General features: G+C 50.8%; 2 protein-coding genes across 3 annotated transcripts in view; one reads left to right on the forward strand and one right to left on the reverse strand.

Annotated features, from left to right (window-relative positions):
• Acap3 (ArfGAP with coiled-coil, ankyrin repeat and PH domains 3) overlaps nucleotides 1-11,110 on the forward strand; it is a 15,238-nt gene extending 4,128 nt beyond the window's left edge. For both annotated transcript variants that reach the window (XM_031379799.1, XM_031379800.1), the window contains exons 2-24: nucleotides 251-308; nucleotides 696-815; nucleotides 1,013-1,066; nucleotides 2,146-2,204; nucleotides 2,680-2,863; nucleotides 3,396-3,440; nucleotides 3,526-3,621; nucleotides 3,724-3,798; nucleotides 4,448-4,459; nucleotides 5,100-5,212; nucleotides 5,301-5,352; nucleotides 5,556-5,656; nucleotides 5,729-5,840; nucleotides 6,080-6,288; nucleotides 6,381-6,450; nucleotides 6,559-6,653; nucleotides 6,729-6,931; nucleotides 7,169-7,276; nucleotides 8,480-8,578; nucleotides 8,665-8,885; nucleotides 9,243-9,352; nucleotides 9,438-9,548; nucleotides 9,638-11,110. In XM_031379799.1, coding sequence (XP_031235659.1) covers nucleotides 251-308; nucleotides 696-815; nucleotides 1,013-1,066; nucleotides 2,146-2,204; nucleotides 2,680-2,863; nucleotides 3,396-3,440; nucleotides 3,526-3,621; nucleotides 3,724-3,798; nucleotides 4,448-4,459; nucleotides 5,100-5,212; nucleotides 5,301-5,352; nucleotides 5,556-5,656; nucleotides 5,729-5,840; nucleotides 6,080-6,288; nucleotides 6,381-6,450; nucleotides 6,559-6,653; nucleotides 6,729-6,931; nucleotides 7,169-7,276; nucleotides 8,480-8,578; nucleotides 8,665-8,885; nucleotides 9,243-9,352; nucleotides 9,438-9,548; nucleotides 9,638-9,785 — 2,455 coding nt within the window. In that variant the 3' untranslated portion in view covers nucleotides 9,786-11,110. The remainder of the gene's footprint in view (nucleotides 1-250; nucleotides 309-695; nucleotides 816-1,012; nucleotides 1,067-2,145; nucleotides 2,205-2,679; nucleotides 2,864-3,395; nucleotides 3,441-3,525; nucleotides 3,622-3,723; nucleotides 3,799-4,447; nucleotides 4,460-5,099; nucleotides 5,213-5,300; nucleotides 5,353-5,555; nucleotides 5,657-5,728; nucleotides 5,841-6,079; nucleotides 6,289-6,380; nucleotides 6,451-6,558; nucleotides 6,654-6,728; nucleotides 6,932-7,168; nucleotides 7,277-8,479; nucleotides 8,579-8,664; nucleotides 8,886-9,242; nucleotides 9,353-9,437; nucleotides 9,549-9,637) is intronic.
• Nucleotides 11,111-11,643: 533 nt separating this feature from the next.
• Scnn1d (sodium channel epithelial 1 delta subunit) overlaps nucleotides 11,644-17,456 on the reverse strand; it is a 16,292-nt gene continuing 10,479 nt past the window's right edge. The window contains 7 exon segments of the mRNA XM_031377050.1: nucleotides 11,644-12,814; nucleotides 13,113-13,164; nucleotides 13,245-13,285; nucleotides 13,831-13,926; nucleotides 14,155-14,295; nucleotides 14,392-14,457; nucleotides 15,161-15,329. Of these exon segments, the coding sequence (XP_031232910.1) occupies nucleotides 12,567-12,814; nucleotides 13,113-13,164; nucleotides 13,245-13,285; nucleotides 13,831-13,926; nucleotides 14,155-14,295; nucleotides 14,392-14,457; nucleotides 15,161-15,329 (813 nt within the window). The 3' untranslated portion in view covers nucleotides 11,644-12,566.

The raw sequence follows: 17,456 nt of genomic DNA on the forward strand, positions 1-17,456 counted from the left end.
AGAGAGAGAGAGAGAGAGAGAGACCATGTGATAGCCCATGTGGCAAGACTGGGTGGCTTCAGCCTGCCTGATGGTCTCTGGGTAGCTCCAAAGTGCCGGACCTGGGTCCCAGTCATATCCATCAGGCAGGGAGAGTGTTTACCGCTCTCAGCCTCAGTTTCCTGGAGCCCCCTTCTGGCAACAAAACCCCTGGAGAGATGCAACAGGAAATGAAACTCTAGCTGATCTAACCACCCAATTCTTGTTGTAGGGCAACTATCGATGAGGTAGAAACAGATGTGGTTGAGATCGAGGCTAAACTGGACAAGGTAAGAGACAGACCTGGTGGGCCTAACATTACTCTGCCCACTCCAAGCCCAGCCTAAAACTATGGGATGACTCCAGGTATATCTGCCTGTGTCTGAGATGCCTATTGGTTGGGAGACAGCTGCTGTGTTTGCTGTGCCTAGTGTGACGGGTAGGGGAGCACTAACCTCTCCTTCTAGATGATCCTCTGAATATGTAGATGGTAGAGTCTGTCCCTAGCCCTGAAATGAAGAGGGGCAACTATGTCTGGATGTTAATGGACCTGAGTTAAATTCTGGCTGCTCCCGGCTGAAAGTGTATCCTCTCTGGCCTGGCCTTGTGGCAGATCTGAGTTCTCAGCTTGGAGAAGCTGTCAGGCCCTCATTTTGTCCACTCTATCCCACTTGTAGCTGGTCAAACTGTGCAGTGGTATGATCGAAGCTGGCAAAGCCTATGTCACCACCAACAGGCTCTTTGTGAGTGGCGTCCGAGATCTGTCTCAGCAGTGCCAGGGTGACACCATCATTTCGGTGAGGCACCAGTACGGTATGGTGGGGGAAGGGAGAAAGCCCCCTAAAGGGTGTCTAGATCATGAGCACTGGGTGATCTGTGCTCTGCTTTAGTACATCTAATCCTAACCTGTGGGCAGAGAGGAGTCTTTAGGGACTTGAAGGAGACACTCCCTACATGGTCCACCCCAGTGTGATGATCTTCCCCTTTTCTTCAGGAATGTCTGCAGAGGTTTGGAGATAGCCTACAGGAGATGGTCAACTATCACACGGTGAGCCCCATGGGGCATGTGGGGTTTCCACTTCCATCTGAAAATATGCCATGTACCTTTAAAGGCCTTGCCTAGACAAGAGCAAAGCTGACTGGTTCTTAGGTAGCATGGCCATGAGTGAGAAAGGCCATGTTCTGCTCCTTTAAGCTATAGTCATGGTAGCAACCCCAAGTCTATGAATCAGTGTGAGGGATGTTTTGCAGGGGGCTACCATGTCCCCAGATGTGGCCAGGCTATATCCTAAAGCAGAAGAGGCAGCACACAGCTCAACATGAAGGCAGCAATGTCTTGGGATGAGGAAACCTTTACCCCAAGTTGAGCAGAGCTTTCCATCCCAGGACAACTTATTTCTGGATAACAGCCTCACTGCCATCCAGGCAGGGTGTGGCAGCCTCATAAGGTCCCAGTGTTGATGTGAGTAGAGACATAGAACATGCCAAGTCTCAGTGCAGTAGGGGTAGACTATGGCCTGGGAACTAGCATCCAAGACTAAACAAGGAGGCTTCATTTGACCAGACCAGGAGAATCTCAGAAATAACACAGCTTGGATGGTTCATCCTGGCAGCTTCCAGTCTGTCTATCTACCCCTGACCTGGCTCAGCCCTCCTCCATGTGTCACTGCAGGTCAGGAGTAGTGTGTATGGGGGGAGGTGCGGGGGGGGTGATAGGAAACCATGTTAGCTCATCAGTGGTTCCAATCAGCTACTACCAAGCTAGACCCTATGGGAACTCTCTGCTCTGAGTTCTTCTTGCTGCTGGTAATCAGCTTTGAGGCAGCCCATATGTGCCACCCATGCAGATATCGAAGGTGGAGTTTAGAAGCCTGCCTGCCATCACACTGATCTCCAGACTGGCTAAGAGCCAGATGGGAAGATGAGCAAGTGGCTACCGCTGTTACCTCTGGCCCCCAAGAGGCCACCCTGGTACATGGCAGGCTCTACCTAGTGTTCTCTGTAGAGAGCTGGGGCCCAGGAAGAGATGGGCAGGGATCCCAATTCTCACCTGGTAGGTGATGGGACTTTGTCTTTGGGGCCCTGTTGGTAGTGGCCCTAATAACCTCCACCGTGCCTCTATCCCAGATCCTGTTTGACCAGGCCCAGAGATCAGTGCGGCAACAGCTCCACAACTTTGTCAAAGAGTAAGTGACCAGAACCAGAAGCCCCTAGCCCCATAGCCAAGTGCCATGGTGAAAGGTGAATTCTATGTTCCATCTTCAGGATAAGAAGGGCAACAGGTCCTTGGCCATGGATTCAAGCTATGAGGGGCCTTTGCCCATTGACAGGAGGTTCGACCAACAGGAGCAAAGACAGGGAGATGGGATAGACAGGCCAGGGTGGAGTTATACCCTAGAGGAGATGCAGGCTGACATTTGGAACATGAGCTGGAGTCTAGACCAGATGGGCTGGTGAGGGGGCTGAGGAGTCCTAGAGCAGAAAAGAGGGAAGAAAATGTTTGGTAGAGTCCAGGAGAAGGAGATAAGGAAAAAGACCCTGCTCAGGAGCCACTGGGGTACATGTGGTAAGAGAGAGAGAGAGAGCCCAGAATATCTAAAACATACTATGCACTCCTTTTCTGACCTCTGATTCTTGGCATTTACATTGGCTGGCACCCAGGGATGTGCGGAAGTTCAAAGAGACAAAGAAGCAGTTTGACAAAGTGCGAGAGGACATGGAGTTGTCCTTGGTGAGGAATGCCCAAGCCCCAAGGCACCGGCCCCATGAAGTAGAGGAGGCCACAAGCGCCCTCACTCTCACCCGGAAGTGCTTTCGCCACTTGGCATTGGACTATGTACTCCAGGTTAGCTGTGGGGCAGTAAAGATGCGACTTCTCCAGTGGGTGGGAATGACACCCAGAAAAGCCTGGAGGTAGGGTAGTCTGTAGGGGCAGATTCTTTGATCTTATATAGGAGGCCTCTAGGGATATGGGCAAGGATAAGAATTCTTGGTTTCAGGCCAGGTAGTGGTGGCACACGCCTTTAATCCCAGCACTTGGGAGGCAGAGGCAGGTGGATTTCTGAGTTTGAGGCCAGCCTGGTCTACAGAGTGAGTTCCAGGACAGCCAGGGCTACATAGAGAAACCCTGTCTCAAAAAAAAAAAAAAGAATTCTTGGTTTCATCCAGATAAGACCTCATATTCAGACAAGAGGAAAGGCTGTGAATCAATCATCCCAGGTCCATCTTCCTTAGGACTTATCCTATGATACCATGCAGAGACCTAAAAACTACCTGGGGTTTTGGAACTATAAGCGCGGTCCAAGTGGGTTCTGGAAATGTACAGGCTGTGGGCTTCTGGGCCCTGACACCTGATCTGTTTGTTCTTCCTCTGGCAGATCAATGTCCTCCAGGCCAAGAAGAAGTTTGAGATCTTAGATTCTGTGAGTGCTTGTGTTGGGGGATACTCATGGGCATTGTTTGAGCAATGGAAGTTGGGCCTTACCTGGGCTCTACTCTCACTTGCAGATGCTGTCCTTCATGCATGCCCAGTACAGCTTCTTCCAGCAGGGATATAGCCTTCTACATCAGCTGGACCCCTACATGAAGAAGCTGGCAGCTGAGGTAAGTCTATAGGAGTGGCTCAGTGACTGAGCCTCCAGTGGGGGCTCCTGGTTAAGGTCTTATGAAGGGGTCTACTGCCTGCCTGTGATGCTGTCCCCACAGTTGGACCAGCTTGTGATTGACTCTGCTGTGGAAAAGCGAGAGATGGAGCGCAAGCATGCTGCCATACAGCAACGGGTGAGGCTCTACCTATGGGAGAATGTCATTAAAGGCCATTACTCCACCTCTCTGATCTGGGGTACCAGGAGACACGTCCACAAACTCTGCCCTTATTCCCAAGACTGTCCACTTGTTACCTATTAAGCCTTGCAACAACTGCCAGCTGAATCTCCTCTATTGCAGCAGAGGGAGGGTCCCCATCTTTAAGGGTATCAATATAGTGAGCCTGATATATGGAAGGGCTGGAGCTGGGACCTGGAACCTCACTCCTTAGAGCAGTCGTTCTTAGCCTTCCTAATGCTGCAATCCTTTGATACAATTCCTCACGTTGTGGTGACCTTCAACAATAGCATTATTTCGTTGTTACTTCATAACTGTAATTTTGTTATGAATTGTAATTTAAGTGTAATGTAAATTATAATATAAATATGATATACAAGATATCTGATATGTGACTCCCAAAGAGGTCACGACCCACAGGTTGAGTCTAGTTGTTGTCTTTTTCTGGGGCCTTTGCTCAACTGCTGGACATTGGTCCCCCAACTACCCTCCCCACAGAGCAGAGATTGGCTGCAGTGAGATGAATGAACCTAGCAGTGTTTGGGAGCAGGGTCATCATTCACTGGTTCTCTCTTTCTCTTTTCCCTCCTGCTTGCTTGGGTCCCAGACGCTCCTGCAGGTAAGAACTGAACCCTGGGTTATACACATGGGGCTATTCAGGCCCTCCCTTCTGGGTGTTTCAGCACCGAGGACACCTCCCTGCCTCAGTGTTCCTGCTACATTTTGGGAGGAACCTGTCTGCCAGCTGCTTGCTGGCACCAGCAGATGAATCTAGCCAGTCCCCCTACAGGAATGGTGGCAGCTGTGTCGTCCTTCCCCTGCTCAGGCTGAGAGCAGGTGATAAGGTCTTCCTTCTACTGGCCTGGCTGTCAGACAACAGGACACACAGGACACCCAAGGCTCTCTGGCTTCTGAATGGAGCTCTGTCAGGCAGCTGGAGAAGGTCCAGCTGGCAAAATGCATGAAACACTTAGAATGGCGGGCGGGGGGCAGGGAGTGCAGCTTCCTTCCTGATCATAGCCTGCTTGTTCCTACAAGCTTAGTAGTGGGGGATGGAGTACTCAGGACCAGCTGTGAACACAAGGGATCTTCCCATAGTGTCTTTGGACAAAGGGCCTTGCTTGGTCAGGAAATTGTTGTGGTGGGCAGAGGTCCCCTAAGCATGTACCTCACCTTAGCTTTTGTTTTGGGTGAGCCTGGGAGGGGATGGGGTCCTCCAAGGATGGGCACTCCCCAAGGACCAGCTCTGTCTTCCTTAGGACTTTTCCTATGATGAACCAAAAGTGGAATTTGATGTGGATGCACCAAGTGGTGTGGTAATGGAGGGCTATCTCTTTAAGAGAGCCAGCAATGCCTTCAAGACATGGAATCGGTAAGGGACTTCCTCAGACAGAGCTGAGAGCAGAATGGATGTGGAGCCAGCTCTGCCTGACCTCCTGTCTCCCATGTTCTTCACTCAGACGGTGGTTCTCCATTCAAAACAGCCAGCTGGTCTACCAGAAGAAACTCAAGGTATTCTGGGGGACAGGGTTACTTTTGGGCAGACTCCATCTAGACTATAGGCCAGGCTACTTAGTGGATATTGGCACAGGGCTGAGGATACAGACAGGCACTGAGTCTAAAAGGTCGGGGGGCAGGGAGTTAGAGACACATTGCTTGAGTCTAAGATAAAGGAGAAAATGGGTATGAAAGTGATAAGCTTGTACTGCCCATAGGATGCACTGACTGTGGTGGTAGATGACCTACGCCTATGCTCTGTGAAGCCATGTGAGGACATTGAACGGAGGTTCTGCTTTGAAGTCGTGTCACCTACCAAGTGAGGAGGCCCAGCCCCAGGAAGAGTTGGGGAAAGCCCTGCTTACCCAGGCTGACCAGCTCCTCCCTACAGGAGCTGTATGCTGCAGGCTGACTCCGAGAAGCTGCGACAGGCTTGGGTTCAAGCTGTGCAGGCTAGCATCGCCTCTGCCTACCGGGAAAGTCCAGATAGCTGCTACAGTGAGGTGCACTGCTTCTCTGCTTCCACATGTGTATATGTACCTCAGAAACAGCTCCCATAGGCTACGTTCATGCTTGTGCAGGCAGCTTGTGCATGTGTGTATGTGCAGTGTTTGCATGCATACATGCATGCAGATTTGTGTTTGAGGGGCCCTAGCCTGTGCCGACCCTTCTAACTGGGGATCTTCTGGGGAATTGAGACAAGCTCTTGAAGGGCTGAGTGGCTCTTCGCACCATCCACCAGAGGCTGGACCGTACAGCATCACCATCAACAAGTAGCATTGATTCCACCACGGATTCTCGGGAGCGTGGAGTCAAGGGCGAGAGCGTGCTGCAGCGTGTGCAGAGTGTGGCTGGCAACAGCCAGTGTGGCGACTGTGGCCAGCCAGATCCCCGCTGGGCCAGCATCAACTTGGGTGTGCTGCTCTGTATTGAGTGCTCAGGCATCCACAGGTAGTAGTCCTTCTTGACTCTGGCTGGACAGGGCTGGCTGAGGTTCTGGATTGAGCTACACTTTGGTCCATTTCTCTCCTCTTTCTCTGTAGGAGCTTGGGTGTCCACTGCTCTAAGGTACGATCCCTGACACTGGATTCCTGGGAGCCAGAGCTGCTAAAGGTGTGTGAAAGGCTCTTGAAGATGAAACCCATTGGAGCCCCAAGGAGTCAAGGGTGGGATTTAGGTCTTTGAACTTGAACTAACATCCAAATACACTGTGCCCCACAGCTGATGTGTGAGCTTGGAAATAGCACCATGAACCAGATCTATGAGGCCCAGTGTGAGGGCCCAGGCATTAGAAAACCCACAGCCAGTAGTTCCAGGTGAGGTTGAGGACAGCCAGCTTGCCATGGGAGTTCCAGCCTGTGGATGCAGTCTCATGTTCACCTCTGGTCCAGGCAGGACAAAGAGGCATGGATCAAGGACAAATACGTTGAAAAGAAGTTTCTAAGGAAGTTGACTTCTGCACCAGCCCGGGAACCCCCAAGACGCTGGAGGGCACAGAAGTGCCAGCGCCCTCACAGCTCCCCCCACGCCCCTACTACCCGCCGCAAGGTCCGGCTTGAGCCCGTCCTGCCCTCCGTCGCTGCTTTGTCCTCAGGTGGGAGGGCTGCCAGCAGCTGCACCTGAGTTCATGTACCTGGGCAGGTTTGGGGACAGGCTCAATGCAGCCCTGGAAAGAGCCACTAACCCTCAATGTTATGGTGGGGTTGGGAAGGCCGGAGGCAGGGCTTCACAGGAGCACCTTTGAGCTCTGCCTGTTTCAGCATGACTTGAGGTATTTCCCCGATCCCAAGCCTCAGTTTCACCATCTGAACAAGTGCCCTATCCCTTGCAGCTGGTACTATGGAGCGCAAGTTCCGCCGAGACTCCCTCTTCTGCCCTGATGAGCTGGACTCCCTCTTCTCCTATTTTGATGCAGGGGCTGCTGGGGCTGGTCCACGCAGTGAGTGCTGGGAGAGAGTCCCTTCCCATCCTCTGTGTCCCCCAAGTGCCATATCCCACCCTCAGCCAAAGTAACATGAGAGGAACAGTTGGGCTCCTTTGTACAAATGAGGATGACATGACACTTCCTCAAGAACTTGAAGAGACAGGGACAGGGTGGTGATGCCACAGAGGGTCAAGACTAGAAAGTCATCCAACGGGAAAAAGCAGAAGTTCTCACCTTTTGGGTCTCTTCTCCTTTGGGGTTTCACATCAGATATCCCGAGTATCAGATATTTACATCATGATTCATAACAGTAGCAAAACTACAGTTATAAAATAGCAATGAAATAATTTTATAGGTGGAAGAGGTCAGTCACCACAACACGAGGAACTGTATTAAAAGGCCTCAGCATTAGGAAGGTTGAGAATCACTGGGGTAGAGTTACTTATCTTTTTTTTGTTTGTTTGTTTGCTTGTTTTCGAGGCGGTTTCTCTGTGTAGCCCTGGCTGTCCTGGAATTTACTCTGTAGACCAGGCTGGCCTCGAACTCAGAAATCTGCCTGCCTCTGCCTCCTGAGTGCTGGGATTAAAAGTGTGCGCCACCACCGCCTGGCAGAGTTAGTTATCTTGATCACCAATTTGGGGTTGAGTACACAACTGCCAATAATGTGTGGAAGCCAGGCATGATAGGTTGCATCTATAATTCAACACTCAGAAGCTGAGACAGGGTGATTGTAATGGATTCAAGGCCGTCCTGTGCTAAATAGTGAATGTGAGGCCACCCTGGGTACATTTGTAAGATCATCTCTCAGGAAAAAAAAAAAAAAGTGTAATGTGTGAAGTGTGGCTTGTGTGCACACAGGTGTGTGTGTATGTGTGCACACGAGTGCGCGCACATGTAAGGAGCAATTGCATGTGCCTGCACTAATGGGATTGACAGCAGAGGGCGCTGTAGTACTGACCCTAAGTCAGGCCCTACAGCTTCTCTGCTGCCTGGGTGAAGACCAGGCTTTAAAACCCAGAGTGCCGCGAAGGCTTCCCCTGCCCCTCTGAGTTATTGCTTGGTTATCTCTACTTTTCTTTCAGCCTAGGCAGGTATTTCCTAGCAAGGGCTAGCCCTGCCCCTGAAAGGGAGAATCGAGTAAGGGTGGGTGGGGCTTCAGCTTTTTCTCCAGTGTTCTGGGACCCTCCAACGCTAAGGACCTTTCTTGTGGTCCTACAGGTCTAAGCAGTGACAGTGGTCTAGGAGGTAGCTCTGATGGCAGTTCGGATGTTCTTGCCTTTGGCACAGGCTCTGTGGTGGACAGTGTCACCGAGGAAGGTGGGTGTGTGTCTCTCTGCCTCCATATAGCCCACCATGCCAACACCCTTGAGGGTTTCAGCTCCCTATCCTTCACCCTCCCACAGAGGGTGCCGAGTCTGAGGAGTCCAGCAGTGAGGTAGATGGAGAAGCTGAGGCCTGGAGCTTGGCAGATGTACGTGAGCTGCATCCTGGGCTACTGGCACATCAAGCAGCACGTACTCGTGATCTCCCGGCACTGGCTGCAGCACTGGCCCATGGAGCTGAAGTCAACTGGGCTGATGCAGCAGATGAGGGCAAGACCCCACTGGTGCAGGCTGTGCTAGGGGTGAGCACAGGCAGGGCTTGTATGAAGAACAAGACTGCATACCTTCATGTGCATTTTTTTTTAAAGATTTATTTATTTATTATATGTAAGTACACTGTAGCTGTCTTCAGATGCACCAGAAGAGGGCATCAGATCTCATTATGGGTGGTTGTGAGCCACCATGTGGTTGCTGGGATTTGAACTCATGACCTTCTGAAGAACAGTCGGTGCTCTTCCCCATTGAGCCATCTCACCAGCCCTCATGTGCATTTTATTGTCAGGATTGTTCCTGCTTGGGGGTGCTCATGGCCGGAGGTCAGGGTGCATAGGCCTTACCAGTGTCCTTTCCTAGTTCAGTCTGATTTCCCTGATCTCCAGGGTTCCTTGATTGTCTGCGAGTTCCTTCTGCAAAATGGAGCTGATGTGAACCAAAGAGACAGCCTTGGCCGGGCCCCCTTGCACCATGCTACACTCTTGGGCCGTACTGGGTGAGTTCTTTGGGTCTCTCTTGTGCTACTACCCCCTCACCATCAACCCATTTCAATAAGCTTCTCCACCCCCACCCCACCCCAGCCAGGTCTGTCTGTTCCTGAAGCGGGGGGCTGACCAACATGCCCTAGACCAGGAGCAGCAGGACCCATTGACCATTGCAGTTCAAGCAGCGAATGCTGACATTGTCACACTGTGAGTCTGGCAGGGTCCTGGGAGCACAGTCACTTGAAAAGAGACAGAGACTGGGGACAGAATCACCTTACACTGTTCCCCACCCCCAGGCTCCGCCTGGCCCGCATGGCTGAGGAGATGAGAGAAGCTGAGGCACCCCCTGGTCAGCCAGGCCCCCTGCCAGGCAGCAGTCCTACAGAGCTGCAGTACCGCAGGTGCATCCAGGAGTTCATTGGCCTCCACCTGGAGGAAAGCTAGGACCTGGAAGGCCGGGCAGCTGAGGGATCCCTACCCTGACCTCAGCCTACCCGGCCCAGAAATCTTGCATGTCCCTGAAGACCCTAGCCCCTCATCTAGCCACAGCCCTGCCTGTGACAACTGTGGGCCCATCCCAACAGCCCAGTACCCTGGCGTTCTTAGAGTCCTCACTCTCTTGCTTTTCCCTCCTTCTGGCTGCTCTGATGCTCAGCCAGAGGACAGGAACCCAAGCACTACATCTTTTGAAGCCCCACATTTATGGGTGCTGTATCGTCTGGTGCCCCTCATTTTACCTGGGGCAACCTGTCTTCAGGTGGTCCTTCCTTCAGGGGCCTGGGCTGTTCATGGCACAAACCACTATTGAGGTCCATGTCACCCTGTGCCCTGCTGCCCTCAGGGCCTACTTCAACTTGTGCCCCTATGTTTACCACCCCCAAACCCTGGCCTGCTAGCTAGGTCCTTCCTACATACTCCCAGAGCCCTTCCTCCAGCCTAGGGCTGGTGGCTGGCCACCAGCACCTTCCCTGGCAGGAGTCGCAGCCCACCCAGGGAATCACCCTGAGTACCTTGCTCAGTGACCCCAGCATCTGGGCTGGGCTTTGATGGTGCTGGGAGGTGGAGCTTTGGCCCAGGTCTTCCACCCAGCCTGGACGCAGGCGTCCCAAAGCCACATGGGTCCTTGTGCCTGAGGGCTCAAGTCCATCCCTGCCTCCTCCAGAGGCACTGTCTGGTTTACCTGGGCCAGAGCCCATGCCTAAAGCAACTGGTACTTTCCACCCTGTGCCCAATGTTCTTTGTTACTGTCTGAGAGGATTTTCTACAACAACCTCATTCTTACTTTGTCTGCGTCTTTTTTCTGTGGACGCTCAAGGACCATCCTGACCCCAGCTCTGCCTGCTGCTGGGGAGGCCCACATACATTTCCCCCCTGCCGTGCCCCCATGCTTCACTCCTTGGGTTGGACCTCTGATAGGTCCAGTGGTCCCCTATGTTGGGGCCCACCAATGCCTTCAATTTCTCTTTTTCTGGAGGAGTCCCAGGATAGAGGCTGGGCCCCTCTGCATAGTATGGGGTCCTTGGTTAGGTCAAGAGCACTCAGCTGGTCACTATGCAAACACTGCCCTGGGAGCATCCATGGACAGTAATGTAGGCACTGGATCAGGGCCTCTGACTCCCTTGCTTGATGACTGTGGCCCTAAAGAGCAGAATCAGCTTCTTCCTCCTGCTTGAGCTCTGCCCATCACCTACCCTGCCACCTTTGGGCTGGCAGGACCCCACTCCTTCCTGCTCTGATCACACTCACTTAATAAATCTCTGCCGCTTGCACCCACTGCCTGCTCATTGCCGTATCAAACCTTGCTTGGCTCTGTCTCAGCTGAATGTTTGTCTGGGAGCAGCCTGAAGCAGAGTCCCAACATTGTCCCTTCCCAAAAGGATATAACCCAGACAAGCCAATGGGGGCCTGATACTTTGAGAAAAACTGACAACTGACACCCTCAGCTCCTGTTCTCTGGCTTCTCCTCTCTGCCTTTCTCTGAATTAGACTGTATCCCTATTGATAGGGATAAGGAGAATAGCTGGGGCTCATGTCCCAGATCTGCACCCAGTCAGTATGTCCCTTACTGTCAGTATGTCTGTTGTGCTCTGTTACAAGGTGCCATTGAGGTACATTCTGAGGTTTGTAACTTACCCAGATGTAGGTGGTTGGGGAGACACATATATGTGCAAGACAACAGTCGGAAATGACTGGTGGTATTGCAGAGCAGACCAAGGTCAGCAGATGTCTTGGCCTGGATTTACTTTTTTATTCCTGCCTCACAACCAATTCAGGCACTGTCTGGTGCGTGCGTGCGTGCGTGCGTGCGTGTGTGTGTGTGTGTGTGTGTGTGTGTGTGTGTGTGTGTGTAACATATACAGACAAATGTGATAACAGACTCCACTGTGTAGAAGTCCCTCTTCGCACATCTGAGCATGAATGGATACATGCTCATATCCAGAGTTTCCAAGTATAGAGAGGGGAAACTTCACAGCCCTGTCTTGGGATTCCCCTCAACCCAAGGGACCATCACCTGGCAGGGTAAGTGGGTAGAGTCCTTGGCATGTTGGATATACTTAGTTTCTACATGGGTCAGATGTTACTGCTTTCTGGGCCCTCAAATTGCTAGTTTGGCTCACTCAGGGCAACTAGAGAACCCTCTGCTGCTACAGCTCCCAAACTTATACTGAGGGATTGGATGGCACTACTGGGTTAGTTCAGTTGTTAGCTCTGGGGATGGTGATACACACCTTTAATCCCAGTACTTAGGAGGCAGAGGAATGAAAATATCTAAGTTTGGAGCCAGTCTGGTTCCAGCACTACACAGAGAAACCATCTCCAAAAATGAACAAAAATCTCAAGGGCCTGGAGTTTAGTTCAGTTCTTAGACTGAAACAGATCCTCCAAAGATCCTGGGAGCATCTCTGTAAGCTCATCCCCTGATGACCTTTGGCATCACCCACTGAAGCTTGGGGTAGAGATCTCAGGCTGGCCTGCATGGAGATGTGGGCTACCCTGAAGCAGTGCTGACTCCCAGCCAGGACACCTTCCTCGAAGGAGAGCCAGTGGAAACAAAGAGCTATCCAACTCCAGCACAGAGGACAGATGAGCTGAACCAGTTTCCAGAGGCTGCCCATGGCATAGTGCCCCTGTGGAACCTGTGGGTAGACAGGCAGTAAGTCCATCAGGGTCTACTAGACACCACCTATGAGCAGGACTGTGTGGACCTGCCTCTATTCAACCACCTCAGAAAAGGTGAGAGTGGTTAACCATAGGCCTTGTTCCCAACCCTAGCCCTAGATCTCTCCAACCACTCACAGAGTATATTGTTGCCTCATCTAAAACATGGTAGTTAAGCCCCTGATAGAGAATGCTTACCTTGGTCACACTGCCTTTTGGATGGGGACAGAGGAGAAGCAGGATGTGTCCTTGGCGATATACCCACCTCTGGTTCTTGCTCCAGCTTTGGCTCCACAGATCTTGCTTTAAGCACAGTTAGTATCCAGTCCTGCATGGAGAAAGCTTGCATGGCCACATTCTCACCACCCCAATACCACAATGAGATGTGAGGAACACAAGGGACATTGGCTGGTCCACTCCCACCATGCCCTGTAAAACTCACAGTAGGTTTGGCTGAAGGCCACCTGGAAGTTCCTGCAAAGATTTTATACAAAGACATTTTGAGAGAGACAGCACCACCAGTCATCCTGCAGTGCTCTCCCGGGAACTGATGCCAGACTCCCAACATCATTGTCCCCTCTTGCCTTCAAGATCTGGGGCATCAGGAGATACAAGGAAGCTGGAGGGGTTCCAGGTCCTGGTTGAGTCGGTAGAAGCAATGACCTGAGGAGTTGTTGAGAGAGCCCATCAGGAGTTACTGACTTGGAGACCCCCAGCAACCTCAAAGAAGATGGCAGGCTTATCCCAGGCTCCATGTTGTTTGTGGCTGCAGAACTGGGATCTTGCTGGAGTAGATCTCCACCATCAGCTGCTGGAAGCAGGACACCAGGCATGCTTGAGTAGACAGCAAGGACTTAAGCTGAGGGTCCTGCCTACACATGATTCAGGGAGCCTCCTTGCCACCCACTCACCCACAGAGTGTTAAAGGTATTATACAGCAGTCCTACATCCATGATCTTAGCACCACCAGTGCAGAGGCATCAGGGACTTCCAAGCCAATGCACCTTGTCTTGGGGAAAGGTACTTCAACTTTGTTCACTCCATCTTGATGTCCTGCCCCACCTCAGAACCTGAGTTTGACAGGAAGTCCAATAACCCTGCTTACCTCTTGAATTCCAATGGTAGTATGAGTCCAATGTTAGTATGAAGCCACTGTGCTCCAGAACAGTGTGTTGTAACTATGAACCATGACCTTGACTCCAGCCTCCAAGAACAAAAGAGGGAGCCTTGAGGACCAGGCTGATCTCTGGGAAAACCAAGAAAGAGATATGAAGACTCCTGCCCAACCCCTTCATGTCCAGATAGATGCCTGCTAGGGATTACCACTTACCATCTGTGATGCCAGGGCATTGTGCAGTTCAGACACGCTTAAAGGTATAACAGTTACCATAGATCTGGTGGTGGAACTTCTGGAAGTGTCTGAAACCTAAGACAATGCTTAGGTTCTTGTCACCTTCTACCCTTTCATGTATGCCCTGAGGGGCCGTGGCCTATCTATCGTGCAAGGAGTTATTCATAGCCAACCTAGGGCAGCTAACTCCTAGCTTTTACCAGCTGGACCCCAGGGTAAAACAACTCTGGTGAGATAGAAGGGAGCAGCCCTACAGCATTGCCCTGTTTACTACCCCATTCTGACAGTCCTATCTATAGCAACAGGGCGATATCACCACGACTTCGGTGAGTGTCTTCCCAGGCAGTGGGGCCAAAATGTCCATGTAACAGAAGCAGTATCATTCCTGAGCAGTTGGCATACCTGAGGAATAGGCACAGTAGAAAAACAGTTGCCACCTCTGTACTACACAGAGAGGAGGCAGGGTTAGGTCAGCCACAGCCCATTGTCTGTCCCTGCTAGAAAAGCCTTCTTAGGAACAACAGCATATAGCATGCTTACCTCTTGGAGTCCCAGACTCATCAGTCTGAAGCCCACTTTGTACTGACTGCCCAGATGACTGAGATGCTGCAGATGAATCCCATGGTCCAGCTGAAAGTGGAGTCTATGGTTGGGGACTTCAGCAAAGGAGGTGTCCCATCTTTCACTAAAGTTGAATTTGTAGAGAGCATTGATGTTTCCCAGGCCAAAGCATTAAGTACTTCCAGATGTTGGCAAATGAGGTCTGGCCTGTAGGCATGGCCAGTGTTCCTGTGGAGAGCCTTGTGGGTTTCCTTATGGTACAGAGCAGGGTGATCCAGCACTATGTGGCTTCAGTGTGTGCAATGAAAACACGCAGTCCATCCCTCCTATCAAAGCCAAGAGAGAAGCTTAGGATTAGGAGCTGGGCCTATACACTCGTGATATCAGGTCTCCAGCCTGGCCATTTCTAGGGCCACATGCCCTCCTGGCAGGTGAATATCCACTCCTTACCTGGAGTTCTACTTGGTCTTTCCTCCTGATGTGCCTTACACTTGCAACCCAGCTCAGACTGACCTATAAAGTTCTCCCTCACCTAATAATTCTGGGATCCTAGCAGTGTATAGGAGTTCCTTTAGGAATGACAGAGGTCTGAGAAGTCCTGTTTAGGTACAGGAGTTGGGAGAAATATGATCATGAGGTATCATCTGAGATCAAACCCAGGGATATATTCCAGGCTGATATACGTGTTGGGGAACCCATACCCAAGGCTGACAACTCTCAGAGCCTCACTGATGTGGGTTTACATAACATAGAATGACATTTGGGAAGAATTTGCACTCAGAGTGCAGAGACACTGCCATGATGACTGGGTAACTCCAACACTGCTTTAATAGAAGTACAAGCTGCCAGTAGAGCACCCCTGCGGCACCCAGGAGCAGCATCTCCCCACCCCTGGGGAACTCTGTCTTAAACTTGTTCTAATGGGAGCAGACAAAGCAGATTGTGCTGTGGATGGAGGCAGTGGCACAGAAGAAAATGAAGTACAATCTGGAGAGCCATAGGGCAGATCTGAATATAGATTTGAGTCTCTAGACATGGCAGGAGCTGAAATGCCAGCCCCTGGCATGCATATGAAGTTATACACAACCATGCATATACATGGTGTAGTCACACACACTGAGAGGCATGTCCAATGTATCCTTATCTCTCAGTCAACTATAGCCACAAGCTTTTCTACCAAGCCTCTTTGTTCCCAGAGTAACAATTCTGGGACTCTCTTTTATGAATAAATGCCTAGGCCATAAGCTTTGGCTCGTTTTCCCAACTGGCTTGTAATATATATAACCTATTCTTGTCTATGCTTGTCACATGACTGATTACCACTCCTCAGTTTATGCATCCAATGTCTTCAGAATTTGGGATGAATGTCCCACTCTGGACTCCTTCCCAGAATTCCTATCTCTCTGACAGATGTCCCACCTTCCAATCCTGCCTCAGCTCATTGGCCATCAGATTTTTATTGATAGGTAATGCTTTTGCACAGTGCATAAGAGATTCATTCTCTCCACAGTCAATAAGTATAATAGAATAGAAAAGAAGCCAGAATCCTGTTCCATGTGAGCTGCATGTTTGTGTTGGCCTCTTTCTTGCCTAGTTCCATGTATTTATGGTGTGATCAATATGCATAGTTCACGTGCATACTGCATGGTTAGTGGCACCCGAGGAACACAGTGGTACTCCACCCTGGGGAGTGCCCCACACATTGTCTGGAACTTTTTTTTTTTTTTCATGAAAATAAAAACATTTTTATTGTAGAAAAATAAGCATTTATCACTCTTAGTCAGGGTTTCTATTCCTGCACAAAACATCATGACCAAGATGCAAGATGAAGAGGAAAGAGTTTATTCAGTTTACACTTCCACACTGCTGTTCATCATCAAAGGAAGTCAGGACTGCAACTCAAGCAGGTCAGGAAGCAGGAGCTGATGCAGAGGCCATGGGGGTCGGGGGGAATGTTACTTACTGGCTTGCTTCCCCTGCCTTGCTCAGCTTGCTTTCTTACAGAACCCAGGACCACCAGCCCTGGGATGGCATCACCCACAATGGGCCCTCCCCGATTTGATCACTAATTGAGAGAAAATGCCTTATAGCTGGATCTCATGGATTTCCTCAAGTGAGGCTCCTTTCTCTGTAATAACTCCAGCCTGTGTTGAGTTAACACACAAAACCTGCCAGTACAATCACTTAATAACCTAACCACCTAAACAGTAATGAAGAACATAAAACCCACATGTAGCTTCATTCACTAGAAATAGATTCTTTTCATACCTCATTTCTTTCTCTTTTCTTATTTTATTTAATGTTATTAATTTTTTATTTATTCACTTTACATCTTGCTCATTGCCCTCCTCCTGGTCACCTCCTCCCACCATCCTTCCCCTACCCCCTTTCCTTCTCCTCTGAGTGAGTGGGGGCTCCCTGAGTATCCCCCCAACCCTGGCAGGTCAAGTCTCTGTGATGCTAGGTGCTTCCTCTCCTACTGAGGCAGCCCAGCCAGTAGAATATAATCCACATACAGGCAACAGCTTTTGGGATAGCCCCTGTTCTAGTTGTTCAGGACACACATGAAGGTCAAGCTACACTTCTGCTATATATGAGCCTGAGAGGCCTAGGTCCAGCCTGGGTATGTTCTTTGGTTGGTGGTTCAGACTCTGAGAGCCCTAAGGGTCCAAGTTAGTTGACTCTGTTGGTCTTCCTGTGGAGTTCCTATTCCCTTCGGGGCCTGTAACCCTTCCTCCTCTTCTTCCATAAGAGTGCCCAAGCTCCATCCACTGTTTGGCTGTGGGTGTCTGTATCTATCTGAGTCAGCTGCTGTGTAGAGCCTCTCAGAGGACAACATGGCCCTGTCTATATGGTTCAGGAGTCTGATGGAGGGGGAGAGGCAGTGCAAGAATGGAGGTCCCCCTGGGATGGCGTGGAATATTTTTTTAAAAAAATATTTTATTCTGCCAGTCGGTGGTGGCGCACTCCTTTAACCCCAGCACTTGGGAGGCAGAGGCTGGTGGATTTCTGAGTTCGAGGCCAGCCTGGTCTACAGAGTGAGT

The sequence above is a fragment of the Mastomys coucha genome, unplaced genomic scaffold (assembly GCF_008632895.1).
Source record: "Mastomys coucha isolate ucsf_1 unplaced genomic scaffold, UCSF_Mcou_1 pScaffold18, whole genome shotgun sequence".
NCBI lineage: Eukaryota > Metazoa > Chordata > Mammalia > Rodentia > Muridae > Mastomys > Mastomys coucha.